This window comes from Perca flavescens, chromosome 6 (genome assembly GCF_004354835.1).
Source record: "Perca flavescens isolate YP-PL-M2 chromosome 6, PFLA_1.0, whole genome shotgun sequence".
In the NCBI taxonomy this organism is placed as follows: domain Eukaryota; kingdom Metazoa; phylum Chordata; class Actinopteri; order Perciformes; family Percidae; genus Perca; species Perca flavescens.
The window spans coordinates 30,160,451-30,181,067 of NC_041336.1; the positions used below are offsets into that span (position 1 = coordinate 30,160,451).

A 20,617-nucleotide genomic window follows, 5' to 3' on the forward strand; every position below is an offset into this window, starting at 1 on the left:
ACTTGTGAAAACTGCAAAAAAAAAAATCCAAATTCTTTGACATATAGCAACTTTCTTTTTTTTAAAGTAACGCAAATAGTTACTTTCCCTGGTAACGAGTTACTTTTATTATGGAGTAATTCAGTTACTAACTCAATTACTTTTTTGAACAAGTAGTGAGTAACTATAACTAATTACTTTTGTAAAGTAACGTTCCCAACACTAGTAAAGGGATGGTTGACCGTGTTAAGTACTGTGATCAATGTTGAGTTTTTTTTAACTTTTATAACAGCTTAAAAAGCTGTAAAGTGCGTTGACTTTTGTTGGACATTTCTTGTACTGTCACCAGTTTCACTACTGCAATACATGACTAGTGCAGCAGGAACATTCTTGACTGGAAAAAAATGATGTTTACATGGAAAAATACACCGTAGCTTTTGAGCCTACATTTAAAAATGGGGGTCGTTGTTGTACCGTTTTTGCCCAAATTAATTTCTAGTAACAGCACACAACACAAAAACAGAAAGTGTTTCACATAAACTCCACATCAAAATATACACGTCTCTCCTAAACTGCGGCAAACGCTAGATTTCCACATCCCAGTGGTAAAGTGGTTCAGCCATTATTCCTAAATGTCTGGTGTGGGTATCAAACACAGAGAAGAAGAAATTAGTTCTGAGTAGTTAAATCACATGACGTTATATGGTTTCTGGGCTATGACATCCTGCCAACTGTTAAGGTTTTCCCACTTCCGCTCGAAGTTGCCAAAATATAAACGACTCGTCGTCCAGCTTAAAAGCAAAAAAAAAATAAAAAATGTGTACGCACGCTGTCGCCCCCTGCAGCAAGGAGACGTCATTTAAATAGAAGCCTGCTGTTTATGTGACTCAGCCACTACAAAACTTAGAAAATGTGCCAGCCATTGAGGTTTGATACTCTCTCTTCATTATTCAGTTTTTTTAAACGAAGGCATAGAACTGATCATTATCGACTTTTCCCCCACTAAATGGAACCTTTCTGTATTGCAGCGGCTTGACACAGCCAATGGTGTCATGAGGCTAACGTCAGCAGCCAGGCAGCAAACAGGCGTTGCGACCGGCCCTCTGAGTCTGATGCGCCTCGAAACCGCAGCACTCAAAGAGTGAAGTGAGCAGGCCCCCTCTGCGGTCTGCTATCTCCCGACTGACTCATCGACACATCTGGGCCTAAGTATATGGGGCTCTCCTGCCGTCGGGCACTTGGGTAAATGAGGGATAATTAGCTTTAGATGACTTTAATGAATGGCTTAATGTTGTGTTTCATTTCTGATGAGAAAAATATGAAGCTCAGCACTTATCAAAGAAGGACTAGCCACAAAATCATCCAGTAAAAACTCCATAAGTCCCCCCACACACCAAAAAACTGCCAACCAGAACAAACCAACACTCACCGACCGAACAGACCCGGAAACAAAGCGCGACAAGAAGACGGAACAAGCACCCATTCTTGTTACGCCCCAGTCTAGGGGTGCCTAGGACGCAACATGGAAAGGCCCCATCCCTGGGTGTGGGTCTGTTTGTTTTTGTATTTGTCGCGCGCGTTGGGGGCGAGGCGGGCTGAGCTGAAGATTGCTGCAGCAATGTGACCGCAGATCCAAAGATCAGGAAATGCTGGGATACACGGTGGCAAATCCATAATTCTAGCAGCGAAGTTACTACAGATGTGGAAAAGGGCCATAGCACTCCACTTTGATTCTACTGTGAATAAAGATGAGACCTTTGAAGGCTTTGATCCATTTCCTATTGCCCGCACTCTTTGATACTAATCTTAGTTTCCGAAAAGTGTATTGCATTGAGCTGATGAAATCAATCATACAACAGGCACAGAATCCCTCATGGATTTAGGTGTTCTATTTAATCTTTGCTAACCAGCTGCTCTCAAGCTACTCTGATATAACTGTCATCTACATTTCTGTGTCTTTACACTGATGCACTATCGCTTGCCACTGCAGCTCAATACTGTTCATTATCTTTGCAGAGCCATTAAGAAGTAAAAGCTAATAAAAGCTGTACTTGGCAGATCAATTTAGTGTACTTTGACACACTACCTTTTCATTTATTTATTTTTTTTTACAACAAATCAGGCTAATCAAGTGAAACACACTCACTCCAGAGGAAAAGCACATCCTGCAACGGAGGTGACCGCCTCGCACCCCTTTTAAACACATATTTGGGACACTTATTATTTATCCGAGGAGGGGAATGTGCATTTCCAGGATCTGTTGAGCATAATGTAAGTCTGAGCCTCGGGTAACAGAGAGGGGGGGGGGGTGTCAACCCCCAATGGAGGGCCCTGGCTTGGGGGATTTACCTGGCTCTGCCCCCTCCCATGAACCTCTAGGTCTTCACCAACAATCCCTCTGCATTATAGAACCCCAACTCACTTTATGGAGAGGAATAAAATGGTTGTTAACACAGCCATGAGGAGGCACGCAATAAGGTGTGCTAATAGTAAAGGGCTTTCTGTAGGCCCATGGGGGGTATGAGGGGGAGGAGGGAAGGATGAATGAGGGTTTCAACAAACAATCTGTCTACTACTGGCAAGTAGTACATGCCTAAAGTCAAAGTCCATGCTAGGGTGGATTTTGGTATGTCAGTGCACACTCACAGTTTGCCCTACCGCCCTGAACAGGGATGGTCCAATTATATCATATGCTGCTTCTCAAGTCTCCTATTTAATAGCTCCTCTTTCCTACCTTGAACCGGAAGTTGTTTCCGAGGAGCGAGGAGGGATTGCCGAGAAGCTAGGAGGGAGGATACACGAGAGCAGCCTTCCCGGAAGCCATGCAGCTAAAAAGCTGCTAACTCCGCCCATAGAGCTGAGAAATTCAAGTGCACTTCAGAGGAAAGGACGTCCCAGCTCTCTGAAAACACATTCCCTCGTTTCCTCTCACCTCGCATGATTTCCTCGCAGAAGAAGGGAAGCAAGTGAACGAAACGGGGATGCAATTTCAGAAAATGGAATGTACCAAAAATGGCATGCCTATCAAGCTTTCTCCGTATGTGCTTGGGGCTACAGTAAGAGCATTTTGGAGAGTTTGGAGAGGGGTGTCTTTTTAGCCTTTAAAAAAGCCAGAAACACACAAACAAAAATGTAAAGAATGGATTAAGTATTGTAGGTCTGCTCCAATGTTACCTGCAACCACAACTACATGACCAGCTGACTAGGTCCTTGCCTAGTAACCAAGCATTACTTCCAAGGCCAAAAAGCATTACCTAACTACATTAGTTTGTGTGGTTCCAGATTACGATAAAAAAAGCTCCAGTGTTACAGTAGTGTTCCTCCACTGTGTGGAAGCCAGATCCTGGATTCTATCAGAGTTTAAGGTCATGTTAGGAGCTCTGTCCTGCTTTTTATTGGAAGAGCAACCCCCGGCCAAACTCATTACCAGAGAGCGGTACATTTGGCAAACATCGGACAGTCCTGATCCTAAAAGGCTTTTCTGTTGTAATGTAAAAATTAAAACATGCTGTTTGAAAAGTATATAAACTCAGCTGCCAAAAAGAATGCAATAAACGTCTGATCTTTCACCTTTCCTTAATATCTATATAATACTAGGCCTAGCTCTACACGGCAGTATAGGAACAATGCCGTTTCTTTACTTCTGTGTCTGTTACATGGATCATCTCTTAATTAATCTCCACATCCACTTAATTTAACAATCGTGCTCTCATATTTAGTTCTTACACTGTGCTCTCTCTGTATACTTTCTTTCCTTTTTCATTTCATTCCATTTTATTTCATCTTGTCCTATTTTTAATAATGTAAATCTGTATTTCTATTTTTAACCAAAAGCCCTACTAGGGACTAGTGAATTAGCTTCGGCTAAAAACACTATTATACATACATCGGATGACTGTTGAAGCTTATCTATGTCTATCTGTCCCTATCTAAATAAACCTTTAATAATAATAAAATCATCAACTGGTGAGGATCTGACTAGGGATGGCAATGATTAACCTTTTAGTTAGTTAAACAGTTAAAAACAATATTATTAAAACAAAAATAAAAAAGTTAATGAGCAAGAAAAATAGGCTATGCAATCTATTTGCAAACTTTGCACTAGCGAGTTGCTTTTTAAGCTGCTCTTTTGTTTTCTGTCCGTAGCTCTCTTGTTGGCTGGTGCTCACAATGGAGAGCTACGAGACACATGCTGGTATATCGATGAGGACTGGCGGGTTAAATCGTCTGTCCTACGCAGTAGGGTAGAGTATGCCAGGCAGACGCACAGCTAACAACCACGCAGGTGGTTGCGGTGGAGACAGGCTGTCCCAGGAAAGTGGCTGCACGTGTCCACGTCAATGCACAGAACATCGTGGGGTGCGCGACCGGTACAAGTCCGCATCTGTCCACGGAACGCGGGAAGTATGTCCGAGCCTCCCGGACGGGTAAACTGGGACTCCGTTGCCTGCTTGTCGATTACCGGTTAGCAATCGGTTAACTAGGATCCGCTATCGGTAAGAAAACCCCCTTCTAAATTAGCATCCCTAGTTATGACTTACGATATCATTAAGGCTACATGATTAAGACAATTTTAGTATATCTACAGCGCTGCATCACTGCTGGGGAGAACCTGGCTGCCCGAGTTGACATTCTGCGATAGCTAGGGGGGAAAAACTTTTGTATTTCTTTAAGCAATCTGTGCCCTTGCAAAAATAGATAGCGGAGATAGCGCAAAGGGAGGAGAATGCCGGCTATTATCCCAAACTTGTAACCAATTATTTCCATAAATCAATGCTATTAGTCCCCCTATACGTTTAAACAGTGCCAAGGCGATTCTGCCTGAATTCCTCTGAAGTAAATAGCTTAGTAAAATGTTTCCAACTTAGCCTTTTTTTCATTTCCTGAAAAACAACGCTTTTGGACATAAAAGGTTTTCAACCAACAGTTATGATTTGAGCCCTGTGCCGTGTGAGAGCAGAAAGCTCAACATAGCAACAATAACTAAGCGGGGCAGGGTGCTATGGGTATACTGAGAGAAAACAAGGCGACCATGTGTGATCCACACAGTCGCCCTTCTCCACCTCGCATGCGTACAACAATGTGTGTTCATGCACGTGTGCGCACACGCTCTCCGTTCTCTATTTCCACCTGGTCTGCATCCTCCTGGTCTCCGTGGGTCTGTAAGGGAACAGAGGAGGATATAGGAGGAAATTGTCCAGCATGATTCCCTCTTTATATCTCATTTCTGCACAAGTCCCTTTATCCATTCTCCTCTCTACTAGGAAACCCCAGGAGGAAATCCCTCACATGTTTGGACGGGGAGCACAACTGTCCCCGAAACAGGACCAGACCCTAACAAGCGGGGAGCCAAGCTAAGTCAGACGGGCTTAGACACTAAAACAGAGACAGGGGCCATCAGGATCATGCCGCAATCCCCATGCAATGTCCAGTGATGAGGGAATCAAGTCTGGCCGGCCGCGTTTTGTTTTCTTTGATTGTTCAACTAACTCTCGGTAGGCGCTAGTGTTCAGTCTCCATATTTTTTGATAAAAATAGTTCATCAGATCATGGCGGAAGAAAGGGGGAAGGGTGTGTTTGATGTGCTCGCAGAGCTCCTGTTGCATTGGGAGAGAGGTAAAGCCAATCCAGGAAGGGCTTGATCCCCTCTAAGGCCTGTGCTGCATCAAACACTTGTCAAACACCGGGCAGACGGACAGCTGAGTGGCTCTGACAGATCTGATCACAGACACGGGCAAATAAGAGCCACCGCCGCTCAGCTCCCTCTATCCAGGCAGCGCTCTCCCACTCTTGTCAATAATCCCCCTTTGACTCACTAAAACACAAACAGAGGGCTTTGAGGCATATGGCAGACATTTTCTTGTTGTTTTTAGCTGCGTATGATTACAGTGCAATTTCAACGGTCATTTCAGGGTCTCACCTCGCCGAGGAGAGGTTTGTGTACTCCAGAAGGCAGCAGCATCTGTCAGAGATGTAGCAGGGGAGGGAGAAAGGAATCAAATCAAAGGGATGCTTAAGCTCCCACTAATCCGAAAGAAATGTCTCAAGGCCTGCCGGGATCATGGTCCTGAACCTTGCCACCCAGCGGGAAGGAGCATTTATGTTTGAAGGGATTTGATATGGTACCTGGGAATGGGTTGAGTTTCATGACACCGACCACTCAATCATTGTCCTCGGAGAGCCATCATGTTAAATTCACTGAAAAGGCAATATCATAGGTATTCCTCGCATAGCAGATCACTCAAAATACGGACATGGGGAAAGTACTCGCCAAATGCAAGTATCCCAAATTAGGGAGGTTACGTATCCTAGAAATTGTTAAGAATCAGACGCATAGTTATTTTATAGCTCATAACTGTATAATGTTGTACATTGACATTGTTATATTTGATATAACATATTTCACTTTTTGACATTTTAAAAGGTAAATTTAAATATTTAAACACTCAATATGTTTACTGCATTTGGCTGCAACCACCAAAACTGAACAAATACTTAAGTTTGAGAAATCATCCTTGCATATACATACCGGTATGTCTAAAATGACAGTTATATCACGCTCATAGCAGCATATTTTAGAGAACAAATTCCCCTCGTCTTTGATTTACATGATGCCTGGGACTAGGAGCACAGAGCATCATTAAACGAGCATACATTAATCTGTAACTTTCTCCCTATTGTCCACTGGGTGTGGAGACTTTATTATACACTTTTAATGTAAAAAGAAACACATTATTTTTCTCATACTTTCTGTCTGAATATAATGTATTCACTCTCTGTCTGAAACGCTCCATTTTAGTGCCTGTCTCTTTAAGCCCCACTCCCTCTGATTGGTCAGCGTTTCCAGATCTTCTGCATCCCCCCGGTCATTGCAGCCGGGGGAAAGACTGTAACGGCACTGTTGCAGCACTTTCTACCTATATACAGTATAGTTGTGACATCACAACCGTACAGAAGTCCTGACGGCTTGTTTGAAGGTACTGTTTCTGAATACAGGCTGTGGATTGTACGTTTACTTTCACAGTATTTATATAGCACCTTGACCTGCTTTACAATAAAAAAAAAAATAGACATGGAAATCTCACTTTTTACAACATGGGACCGTTAATGCAGATTAGTTAGACGTGTGTATAAATCCCCTGCTCTGAGCAGGCTGCTCATAGTTTCTGGCTCCAGACCAGCGTCTTTTTGTTCAACTCGCAGATAAGCAGTTTATCACGGCAGACAGGCATGTGTCACTAAGTTGTCCGTAAATTTATCCGTTAAGCTGAAATTGCTAACCTGTGACATCACCTTAGTGTTCAGCTTTTTTTGTTTTAATGGGGGTGTAGTGCTCTACAACCTTGGTAAATTGGCCTTGGCCTTTACTTACCACTGTAATGGCACTGTGATTAGTCTGCAATCCCCCCTGTATTTGTCACTGTTAATTCATACACACACACACACACAGACAAACACCCAGACACACAGAGAGCACACAGCCAAAGGTCTGGCAGGTCTGTACTTGCTGCGTTGTTGTGTCTGCATGTCTGTGCTCTGGGTCCACGCTCATGGACGTGAGTGGGTCAGAAGCCACAGGCTCTCTCTGAATCACCAGCTGTAATTAAAAGCTGTGATGTCTCTATAAAGATGCCCACCAGAGATGGAGAAAGAGAGGGAATGAGGTTGGAAAGAGTAGGAGTAGTAGTGGCTGAGCCAGTGCAACTGTGCACCAGATGTTTTCTGGCTCCCCCGTTCGGCTTCCTTCTTTTCTCCTCCAGCCAGACCACTGGAGAGGGAGGACTCAAGCGCACGCAGCAGCGGTGCCTCGCAACATTGGTGCGCCACGCGAACACATCCTCCTCTGTGGCGTGCACATTGTTCCTCAGACGGCTGTGCGTTGTGATATGCGATACATGAGCGAGAGGGTGTCATTCGAGTGCGAGACAGGAAAAAGAGAATGGAAACAGGGACGAGAAAGAGACTGAAAAAGAACTCACTTGTTCTGCCTGTGAGGTCTGTTTCTTTATTGTTTGGCGGTGTCAATTACACGTGTCTTGCACTCACGGCTGCGTGAATGTGAATGTGTGTTTTATCTGCCTGGTGTGGTGGAGATGTGGAGATGACAGTGGCGGCCCACAGGAGAAACAGCCCTGGAGGTCTGGCAGACAGAAGAAACCTCACACAGATCAGACCCAGACAAATCTTAACAAGAGTTACCTCAAGACACTTTACAGATAGTCAGACCACCCTCTATAATTTACAAAGCTCAACAATTCCCCAAGTTATGGCTGTTGCGACAGTGAACAGTGGCGACCCAACTCTTGGTAGTCACTGCCGGTTGGGGTTATGATGAACAGTGGCGTAATAGTCACTATGACGTCTATATGAGGTGAGAAACCTCGACACAGGGGCTTACTCCAGCATAGGGTCGGACCGATACAGGCACTTGATGTTTTTTGACCGGACTGGAGCAGAAAACAGATACTTTGTTTGTTTTTTTATGGTTGCATTTCACCATTCCAAACACTTCCAATAAACTACAATTTTCCAGTTTTCCAGTTTCCTATGAATGTTACGCCTATCGCTCTGGAAGAGCCTCTGAAACTACATTTGGATCATCACTGCACACTCCAAATCTATACTAATGAAATGTTTTAAAGCAGGGTAAGCAGGTTTCATTATAGGTTTTATAGATTGCCACCCCTGAAGCTGCTCTGTAAAATCCTTTAAACACCTCACTGTATCGATTTCTCTGGCCCGCCTTCTGATATAAAATGAGGAAGATAATCACAGACTGCGGTCAGGAGCAAACCTCCATCATATCACAAGTGGACCGTTCTGGCTGGTAGTCACCAGATATTTCATAAAACAGAGGTCCATGTATGAATCCAACCCTACTTCAAAGATCTCATCACAAGCTGTTTGCCATCCATCCCTGTAAAGACACAGACCGTGTCTCGTCTGCTGTAAGAAAAAAGAAAAAAATCACAGGGTGTAACGGCACAAACTGCCCATCAAGGGAACGTTCAGCGAAGGCGCGGTTTATGGCCCCGACCGTGTCATGGGCAATATCAGCCCATATACTGCTCAGCGGGGGGAAATAGCTCCTGTTTGTGGGACATGAGAACATGAAAACATTCCACTTCTGTACAGTATTTTCCCCTTCACCTCCTCCTCCTCGTCCTCCTACTCCTTCTTCTTTCCCCACTCCAGTTTGCTGCCACTTTGTTTGTTTGTGTACGTCTGTCTTTGATGGGGGTGTTGATGTCGGCCCCATATGCCTCATTTCCTCCGCCAGAAGAACGACAACGGAAGCCTCGCAACCAACGCGGTGTTCCTCCTCTTTGACAAAGTCACGCCGAAACAATATGTGCAAGCAGGATGTCAAGCTTACAAATAATCCATTCGGGTCATGATTTCATAAAACTGTGCAGCTTGTAAGTCACTGCTGAGAATGAACATCAACTTTTTGTCCGTGTTTTGTCTGCCGAATAATTTATCTACTTGACATCAAAGAGTAGTCTTGAAAGATATCTACATCCGCTAGCTTGGATTTATTGGAACAACGTTGCTACCGGTGCACACTTCACAATAAAGCGAGTTAAACAAATAAGAGGACTGCTGTATCTAATGTGTGTACATGAGTCTACAAAAGGCAGCTCAGCAAAACCACAACTCAACTGGGCCAAAGAGTGTGAAAAAAAAAACCTTCACTAACACCCCCTCCCTCTTTCTTCCTGCTTGGAAAAGACCAGATGACAATAATGTGGAGTATGGAGTCCCAGTGAGCGCTGCTGGCCCCTCCTCTTCCACCTCCTCTTCCACCTCCCTCCTTCCACCCCTCCACCCCCTTGGTCTTTGAGAGGCCTCCACATGTTTATGGCTCATGCCTGTGGTATGACGATGGATTCTCCATATAAAAGCCAGCAGGATCATGGGGTGTTTCAAATATTGCTCTCTGAAGACAGTTGCTGACAAAATGACAGCAGCCATATTTATTTTGGTCAGAGAGCACGGGCACTTAGTGGGAAGTTAATCAGAGACCCCCCCTCCTCCCTCCTCCTCCTCCTCCTTCTCCCCCCACCCCACAATAAGGAATGTACCCTCGGCAAAGAAGTCTCAGAGACTGCTGGTAATGACTTTCTCCTCCGACAGAAGATTTAACGCCGCTAAACTGCACGAGAGGCAGAAAAGTAAACCCAAAAGTTTGGTTTGGGAACATCAGCATAAAGCAAGTGTTGATTGCCTGTCCAGACATGAGCCTAGATAATCAATTTCCATCTGGTTAGGAGGAGATATGAAACATAAGCGTGGAGACTGGGGGGGTTGGCGGGGAGGGGGGGGAGAATAATCTATGGCAGAGATTAGCAAATATGTTATAGCTGAAACAGAGCTTGTGTTAATTTGTGACTGTGACCGCAGCGGTGACCGTAACTGCCGTTGGCATTGGGATGCTGGAGACCTGGCCAAGTCAATGACAGGTTGATGTGTCATTCCTCTTCACCCATACTCTTATTCACTACAGTGCAGTGCAAAGCTTCTTCTCAGCTCTACAGTTTCGCAGTCGTGTGGAAATCATCATTATGTTTCTGTTTTAGTTTTTATTTAACTTTTTCATCTTCACAACCAGATTTCTGCTGCATTTAATTCAATTAATGAACGACGCAAGCGCTGGTGCGGTGGAAGGTGTTTGGTGTGGGGTGTGGCGGGTGGGGGTTGGGGGTGTTGTCACAGTCAGACGCCAATCCAGGCCCTGTGTCCGGAGCCAGGCCATCCATGCTGTTCAAAGGAGGCAGGGTCCTTCTGAGGGTCTTCTCACCAGCTACTGTGTCAGCCCCTATGGAGCTGCCTTATTAAATGAAGATTAAGCTGTGGCTGCGGTGTGAGGCATACATAATCACTATGACAGGTCGGCTGCCAATTAGTGCTCTCCTTCTGTCCTGGGAAAACGCTCCTCGCTCCGCTCCCGCTGGCGGGACGAACTGATCCGGATTGTTCATGATATTACCCGGGCCAGAGGTCGCCGTTAATCACCGCCCGTCATTCCACTGTGGCAGAAATGAGAGTGGGACTTGTCATCTGCGCACCAGCTCTCCCTTCCGACTGTCCTGACTTCCTGTAGAGCACACCCGGGGAACATTAATTGGAATAATGAGATAAGTACACGAAGGAGCAGAAGTGCAAACCTCTGTTCTCAAGTGCTTTGGGTCGACTTCAGAGCGGTGGCTCGAGCAGGCCTCGATTTGTTGTTTGGCTTGGACAAACTGCACCGTGAGCGCTGAGGCTGAGAAGACCACGCTCCATCAATTAGCTTTAAGTTGAAAAAGCGTGCATCTGTTTCAGAGAAAAGCTGGCCCGATTGTAAAAGGCTACATCTGACAAAAACACATCCAGAAATGTGTTTGGATGTCGGGGTTTCCAAGCCAAACACAGGCCAGACTCAGATGTGATCACACTGACTGTGTAACTAGAACGCTCAGAAGTGAATGGCATCTTTCGCCAGAGCTTAAACCTCTTGGCTCAGCGAGCGTAAACACCCCAAATTGTGTGTCACACGCTCGTACGCACGCACGCGGATTAACTGCCTGCTCGTACGCAAAGACTGCCAGAAACCGGAATTGTTTGGTGTCTCGAGCAGCGTGCGCTACAGACAAGGCGGTTGAGCTTCCTCCAGAGCGGATTTGAGGCAATCACCATTGCTCTGTGCATCGTTTTACAGGAGCAGAGACTTTGGAGCAGATGGTTCGCAGACGGCGAGGACCAGGAGGTCCACAGCACTGTGGATTCACCGCAGAACCACACTGGCTTCAGACAGAACCTGGCTTAAATCCCACCAGTCAACCAAATCCTGCTGGTCTGGTCGATCCGGGGCGGATCTGGGTTCACTTTGGTTCCCCTGCACCAGTAGGTGCTCGTTGGGGGGAAATTAAACAACTGCCCGCCTCTCTGTCATGTCCATGGCCTTAAATACTGTACAGACAAAGGACCTTGCGGGACCTTCAGATGTCACACTGCGGAGGAGTGATGACGTGGCAAACTGAGTCTAGGTGGGTTTATCCTGTGTACCAAAACTTGTTTATCCAGGGTTTCAAATTGATGGCAGAGGGAACAGACTGGGCATCATGGCTACAAGAGGTAGTTATCCCAGTTACAGTACAAACACAAACTGCACACAGAAGTTATGACAGACAGTATTAGTGGTGGCTGGAACAGAGCACTCAGATGACTGATGGGATGGAGGGCTTGGCCTCGACTGAGCCCTACAGCAGAAATGGTTTCTCTGGTTACACACAGGGGACATCAATAGCCCCACAAAAGGTCTGTAACTCTCCAAGCACAGGTACATAATCCAATGGCCAAATATAATCATTATGTGCTCCTTCTTTCTTATTCTTCCCTCTTTCTGCCTTTCCTTTTCCTTTCCCTTTCCCTTTCCACGGGGTCAGCAGGGTGACTGTGAGTCTTCATGGGCTCGTAGAAGCATTTAGAGTGTAAATTGAACTGCATTGTTCTGGAAAAAGCCAGGTCTTAAATACGTTTCTGTTTTCAGTTCCAACATTTGCTAAGCTATAACCCTCTACTGTTCCATAACTTCATATCGTAAAACTCCTGTTCTTGTTTGGGTTAACTTTGGGCTTGGCGTCCTCCTGTACTACAAATGCCACGCAGATTAAATCCACTTTTACCTACAAATCAAGCAAGCAGAGCTGCACAAAAGTCTGTATGGTAGCAGGCAGGAGTGACATGCCGTCTGAGAATCTGAAAGCCGATTTGTAAAATTAGCCCAAGTTGCAATGGTGCGTTTGTGTTGGACTTTAGTCCCTCTTAAATTGCAAATCAGGGATTACATTAAGAGTGGGAGTTTGGAGAGCTTTCACATTTTAAGTTGTTTACACAAGATCTAATGTCAATGACATGGCAGAAGCAGCTGTCGTTCAAAGATTATAGTAGAGTGGGTGGGCAAGAGAGGAAAAAAAGGAAAATACCCAGATGGATTGATTGGCAACGCAGAGCAGCAGAAGAAAAAAAAAAAGCAGCAGAGAAAGAGCGATCTAACCTGTCACACATGTCTGTTTGTAAACCAGTGAATCTGGTGACAGGGGTTGCTGGGAAATATCTGTAGGGAATTCCATAATGTGAGTGCAACAGCCGGGTGCTGCGGCGCTATCAACTCCGCTCACCTTCCCTCTCCTCTCCTCCCATCAGCTCACAAGACAGAGGGGGGAACCCAGTCTGTCAATGGTGATAGCACCGGAGCGGCTATTAATATAGTCTCTTTATTGTTTATAGTCTGTTCAGAGCACCACTCCAGGGATAGAGTGTTTTACCTTCTCAACGGTGCTATGCAAACGCCTGGCTCACATGTCATCCATCAGACAAGACCTCCTTATTCCCTATAGCACTGGTTCTCAAACTGTGGTACAAGTACCACTGGTGGTACGCGGATGGAATCTCTGATATTAAAGAAGAAAAACAACTAAATGAATTAATTTAAAAACAATACGATAGAAATACTACAACATTTTCCAATAATAATACTTAGCAATATGATCAGTTAAAAGTGATTTAAAATAAGTGTTTGTTTAAGTGTAATATTTTTGTTTTCGATATCAGCTTGCTTCATAGGAGAGCGCATAAATCCATAATTGGTTACGCTGTGATGGCAGGAGAGTAAGCAGTGGTAAAATGAGTGGCTATAATACTGAAATCGTGGCTCCAAACAGGAAGAGAAGTGTGGATGAGGAGGACAATATTTTGAACTGCCCTGTTGAAACTATATTGGACGCCTCCTGCGTGAACTGTCCATAGCTTAGTCTAAATCCATGACGTTCCGTTACTCTTTTCGGCCGGATGTCCGTTACCTTCCGATTTCTTTGTGTTGGCATTTTAAACTGCGGTGGATTTACGAGGACTATGGTTAGCTGCTCCTCAGATCTCTGCAGGGTAAATCCAGACAGCTAGCTAGACTATTTGTCCAATCTGAGTTTTCTGTTGCACGACTAAAACATCTTTAAAACGTACACACATTCCACCAAAACAAGTTCCTTCCTGAGGCTATTTTGCAGAGGCACCGTGGCTCCGTCCGGTGCATAGCGCCACCCAAGACGATTGGGATTGGTTTAAAGAAATGCCAAAAATTCAGAGCATGTTTTTCTCCCATCTCGGAATGCTGTGTGGACTAGCAAGACCCTCCTCCGCAGCGCTGGGGAGGAAGGTCTGGCAATGCGAGACTATACGTAGCTGAATAGGGTAGGGTACGCTACTCTATCTTAACGTGGGCCATAATGGTGGTACTTAGACAGCCTAATATTTTCTGAAGTGGTACATGATGTAAAACGTTTGAGAAACATTGCCTTAGAGAGAGATTGTCGAGCACATTTTCCATTGAAGTATTACATAAAAGCTATCCACCAATTTTAAACAGCTGGTGGAATTTGACAAAGATTTTCATCAACAATGCACGGACGGTTTTCTAATCACTCGATGTTTTCAAAAGTAATGTGATTAACAGCAATTGGAATACTTTTTCCAAATAAATAATGCTGCGGATGTTTAATCTCACTGTTTTGGCAGTCCCAAAAATATGATGCTTCGTTCAACGCAGCCGGTGGAAACGTACCAAATTCTTTTTTTCAAATTTTATTTTTTGCCAAACTTCAAACGTTTGCTGAAAATTCGCTTGACAGTTGCATGGAAATAGCGCTTGTGACATTGGACCACCACATACATTTGTCAGTCCATGTGCTCCACACAATCTTTCCCTACAATTTTGGGGACAGAGTGTGTTATCAGGAAAATGCTGTTCTGGCAAACACCGGCTGAGCTCAGCAAATGAATCCCAGCAGTGCGAATGATATATTGTTTACACTGATCAGCAACTGGTACGGAACACATCAGACACGGTTTACACAACTCGTCATGTTGCTGCTGTGAATGCCTCGCCTCTTGACATTATCTGGGCTTTACGTCCTCTGCTCGTGTGTGTTTTAAGGAGGGATTAGATCTTTGCCAACACAGAGGGAAAAGAAGAAGAACCTTTGCATTGTCCTTGTGCGTCTCGGTTAAGCTGAAAGACGGGGATCGGTCTGTGACGTCCAGTGTAATTTAAATACGTGGATATGTAGAAATGCAAACCCGGGTGATCAGATAAGCATTGCCATAAATAGTGCGTATACCTACATGCTCCGTCCTCTTATTTCCTGTCTCCATTTAATCCGCAGCATCCTTACGGTCTGCAGTTATATAATCCCGTGCTTATCCTAAACATTGGTGTCTGGAGTCCAGCAAGAAGAGCTGATAAAGTCTTAAGTTCCAAGTGATCATTATAAGCACTTCTTATATTTAGATTTCCTTCTGAATATAAAACACATACAGTACGTTGGGGTTACAGTTTTCTACATTCTATTGAAAAGATTCAATTTACCACACTGCATTGCAAATCCTGTTATTTTAAATAGTACTAGGGACCTACAGTATGGCTTGAAAAGTCTGTGAAATTTGTATTAATTTAAAAGGTCACATAGCAACATATTTCATTACGAACTCAGCCATATTGCAGCCCTTTCTTGAACCTTCACTTCCCGATCACCTGCATTTCAGAGGGTGGCCTGTCCTCCCATTTATTATCACTCACGGGAAGTGATTATTTTACAATGTCAGTCGGTTGAGCTCCCATGTGACGCCGCTGGATCTCTTCCCGTTCGACTTTCGGCAGCTTACATTTTTACATTGTGTTTATTTGAACTGAAGAGTGTTGCATTTCACTGGCTTTTGCCAAGTGGGGATTTTTCACTAGTGGTGGAGCGGCGGGGAATTAACAACACATGCCTAAGTCTGAAATGTACCTTTATTAAACTGGCCACCACAGCTCTTCACGAGCCCGGAGAGTCCTAAGATGCACACAGGGTGACACGTTTACACACAGCTTTTAACCAAAGAGCTGAGGCCACTGATCTTCCAAAGAGACGTAACTCAGCCATTGGATAAGAAACTGTACTGAGCGGCTTGCAATGAACAGTTGCTTCAAGTAAGATGGGCATGGGGAGTCTGCTGTCAGTTTATAAAGGACTGAAGAAGAATGGTCCTGCTACGCACTCAATTTAGACTTCACGACAACTTCCCATCAGTGACTTCATGCTTGGGATAATTTACGGCAGTAACCATGCGCAACAATGCTAACTTTTAATTAAAGGAGGTCATAAAGTTTCTTGGAAAAGGTCAAACAGGCATGGCGAAGTCATGAAGAGGTGCGTAGGGGTTGGGGAGAAATTCCCTGACAAACAGCACAGGGCTTTAGGAACTAAATGTGCCATGGAATCCCAGTTTCCTACCCTTGATAGTGTTGAAATATGAGAAACTATCAGGGTTTATTTCAAGTTTATTTACTCTTTCACCACTTCACTAAATGATCCTCCCATCCAAACACTCCAGGCCAAAAATGGAGAAAACTCCGCGAGGTTAGATTATTTTCCTCTTTCTGTTAAACAATGTTTTTCTTTTCTTTTTTTTGACAGCCTGAATGATATCTGCCACTGTAATTGCTTCCTTATTTGGTGAATTAAATATTTACACTTGGCCTATCCTAATCCAAAGTTTATGAGAGACCTAAAAGTGCATTAAGGGAACAGACATTTATTTTAAAAGCACTGCTAACTGCGGCCGTCACCCCCAAATGGTGTGTTTGGACCGTCTGAGAGAAACGGTTTACTTTTTGAAAAAAAATATTTCCCTTAGCTGTATTCACACAGAGAGAAATTCCAGAATTGACTTCTCATTTAATGGCCTGACATACATGCTGTGTGCACCGCAAATATCTCTCAGGCTGATGGGAGAAAACAGAGACGGCCATTGAGGAAACCTGCAGTCCGTACTTTGAAGAATTCCACTGAGGAGAGGAAAGGAGATGGGAGAGACGGGGGGAAAAATATACCTCAGAAAAAGAGCTGGCTCGAACAAGGCCTCCATGGAAAAATACTGATATTTCGTGCATAGGAACGCCACTATGCACCTCAAAAACACAGACGGTAAAAAAACAACAAGGCTGAGTGGAAGGTACAAAGGTTACATGAAACAGGTGGAACTCTGAGATGGGTTGAAACAGTTCTCCAATGGAATAAGTGGGCTGTTTTCTTTAATATTCACCAGAGTAGTGTAAACTTTGAAGTGAACATGGATGGAGTTTGGACCGGCTGACAGAATATCTCTCTGGCACACATTAACATATGGCTGTATAACATCCTTACCTCTCCTGCAGTGCCTCATGGCCATTTTGCACATCCTGGACTCAGCGATGGTGGGACAGGGTATTGTGTCCTTGGGTGGTTTCTTTACAATGTGCCGCGTCCGGGTCTCCAGACCCCACTTATAGCCACAGGTTTTGTTTCTCCTGGTGCAGGCTCCCCATTCGCTCCACTGGCCCACCTCACAGCCCTCTGTGGAGACACACAGAAACAGGGATGTGCAAGTGAACCCACGGCGGAGTGCAATTTTTAGAGGCAACTCAAAGACCCCAGGTCAAGCTTTAATACAGGGCGAAGGAGCTTTACTGGGATGCTATAACCTATTTGTGTGTGGCCCCAGTTCAACTGGGAGACACCTACCAAACCGACCTACAGTCGTTATATGCACATATATACAAAAGAGAGCAATCAGAATCGTCAATAACGTTGGATATCTGGAACAGACAGATCCATTATTCTTTAAGTCACATATACTGAAGTTGACTGAGCAGGTCCAATTTAAGATGGCACGAATCACGTTCAAAGCAGGAAATAATCTACTTCTGGGAAATTTACAAACTAATGTTTATGGAAAAGCAGGGTGGGTATAATCTAAGATTACTCTACTTTAAAAACGTCACTATTTGTGGGGTGAGTTTGTGGAGTGGTTCGGAGCAGGTGCTAAAACATTGCACAAACATTAACAAGTTGTATAAAAACCCTTTATTAAAAGGATATGAGGATGAAGAGAGGCTAATTGTGGGTGTGGGTTGTCGTACTGACTGTACTGGGACCGGTGAGTATAGAGGGATGGGTTGCGGTGTTTAAAATGACTGTATATTTGTTATCTTGCAATGAATATATAATGACATATGTAATATATAATGTGTACAGGAATGAGAGTTGAATAAAGGCAGGGAAAAATAACAAGCTTCTGCTTCGTCCACGATCCTTTTTGGAAATTTTGCATGTATTGTTTTTCAACACACTTGGCGTATTTTATAATTTTATTGTTGGGAAATTTTTTTTTTTTAAATAAATAAAGAAACCAGAAACTGCTTGTTTTTCAGTCCAAAATTAGCAAGCCAAGTGAGAAGTTATAAATACTGTGTACAGGTAAAGAAAGGTGTAAAAGACAATGTTGCTCACTCTCTTGATCTTGATTTTATTTCATTTTTTTTTTAGTTGACATATTTGTGTTGCTTCACGTACCTCCGCACTCCATGGTTTCCTCCAGCGGGGCGAAGCCCTCGGGGCACTTATCAAAGCAGCGCCCGTTGTGTAGGTAAAAGCCAGACTTGCACTTGGTGCAGAAGTCTTTGCTGAAGCAGGACTCACAGTTCTCTATCCTGCACCCTGGAGGAAGAAGGAGAGAGGAAGAAGAGAATCATCAGAGTCTGAGCAACTCTCTCATCTGGAGTTGATAGAAAGCAAAGGGGGTTGGGGAAAGGGGGTTCTTCAAAGGATTAGCCCGCAAAAAAAAGGCCGCCGCCGCCGATGCCCCGTGAATCATTTCTCTCCGGGGCTCAAGTGTATTTCAGCGAGCGTGTTTCGCCTGACAGATATTTTATTTTTCATCTTCCTGTTCTTGTTTAGAGTGAGAAAAAAGTCAACTGTGTGAAAACACAACAGCGGAGACAGTGAGGGATTATGTCACGCTGACCTCTTCCAACAAATTGCACTAGTGTACTAACACACGAGCTCACATGTTTTCAACTAATGGTGTGCTGCGACAGAAGAATACACCCCATTAGGGCTCTAAATAGTGTCCTACTATGCTATCCAATCACTCCACATTGCTCCAATCTGTGTCTGTGTCCATAACTGAGGAATATTGGAAAGTCGGGTTTTCATTATGATGGCTCATGATCACAGTGCTTGCCTGCTGTGTGGATCCTTTCAGTTCTGGCTACGATTAAAAAATATGGAATGGTTGGTTAGGAGTGGGGAGGCGTGGGGGACAACGACATTTCGTGTCACCTTAATTGCCAAACAAATGCTGACGCATTCAGTCGGCAAACACAACGGCGCACTTATCCTCCCACGCCACACCCTGCCGCTGCGCATGACACACAGCGCCGCGCTCGCAAAGAAAGGCACGGCGATGTGTCATCAAGCTCTTACTCTACAAATAGCTCGTCAGGCAGGGCCAAATTACAACAACCACACCAACACGGAGACGCACAGGCCCACATGATTAGAAGGGGGCCCTCCCAGAGCTGGCTAATTTACGACGTTCCTCAAAAGCTCTATGTGGCCCTATTTCCCAATAGGCTCCCAATGCCGGCGAACCACAATCTATAACCTGCAGCCACCATCACCCAACGCTCGCGGGGGGGGCTTCCCAGGTAGGGTGTCGTGCGCCCCTCTGATTTTGTGTCGCACGGTCTCGCCGCGTAAACCTGCCTTACTGTGATTTTCCACATGTGAGAGGGACGGAGGCTGAGGGCTGCTCTTTTATCTGTGACCCTTGCAGGGCCCGGGGAAGGGAAGGTTCTCACAATCACACCCCTTAATTACACCATCTCCAGCTAACCATCAGGCCTCCTCCTCGGCATTCCTCCGAAACGAGGGGGTCCCTCCCCGCTTCACTTTGAACCCTAAAGTATGGCCTCTGCCCACTCACTCTGGTCTCACGCTTTCCCGACCAGTCTAAACAAACCATGGACACACACACACACACACACACACACACACACACAGAAACACAGAAACACACACATACCAATCAGATATGGCTGGAGATAGACCCACTCTGCAATGTAGCTGTACTCCACATTCTGAAAACCGTAGATACACTGACCATAAACTGCTGATCTCTTTGGTAATTTCCTGTGTTCTCACATCATGTTATTCATTTAATCATCTGATATTATTTATCTCATCTAGGTATTATATTTTGCTCAATTTAATCTCACATCTCGACATATGTCTTGAACCTCACTGGAGTGCTGTGGAGATCTTGGTGTTGCATGTGTGAGTCTAAGGGAGGTATATTGGCGTATTGTTTTTCTAGTTTTAGTTTTTTTTTTAGCTGTTATCCACTTTTTTTTGGGTGATACGAGACAAACCCAACACAAAGAGCAGGCCAATTAATCACCAAGCTATTTGGAAAGCACAAAGCTGTCGTTTACCGTTCACACTTCCCAGGCCTGTCATCACCTGAGAGACTTTTAGCTCGCAAACAAAAAATAAAAGAGGAAGAGTGGGGAACAAGAACATCTGGCAGTACTTTCAAGCACTAGGGCTTGCTATTGTGCAATCCTCAGTTATTGACAGTAACTAGGAGCAACGCAGATGTCTGAAAAACTGTATCCTTGCAGCAGTAGTAGCACTTGACAAGGTTTTTTGATTCGAACATCACTGCCGGTTTCAGATGTAAGGCAAGTGTGCAAATGCCCCGGAAATGTTTTCTAAATCGAACGTTTTGTAATAAT

General features: G+C 44.6%; 1 protein-coding gene across 3 annotated transcripts in view; it reads right to left on the minus strand.

The window, feature by feature from the left end:
- Window positions 1-20,617, minus strand: part of rspo2 (R-spondin 2) — a 68,930-nt gene that overhangs the window by 9,124 nt on the left and 39,189 nt on the right. For all 3 annotated transcript variants that reach the window (XM_028581353.1, XM_028581351.1, XM_028581354.1), the window contains 2 exons: window positions 18,393-18,536; window positions 17,205-17,393 (listed from right to left, as the gene is read on the minus strand). In XM_028581353.1, the coding sequence (XP_028437154.1) occupies window positions 17,205-17,393; window positions 18,393-18,536 (333 nt within the window). The remainder of the gene's footprint in view (window positions 1-17,204; window positions 17,394-18,392; window positions 18,537-20,617) is intronic.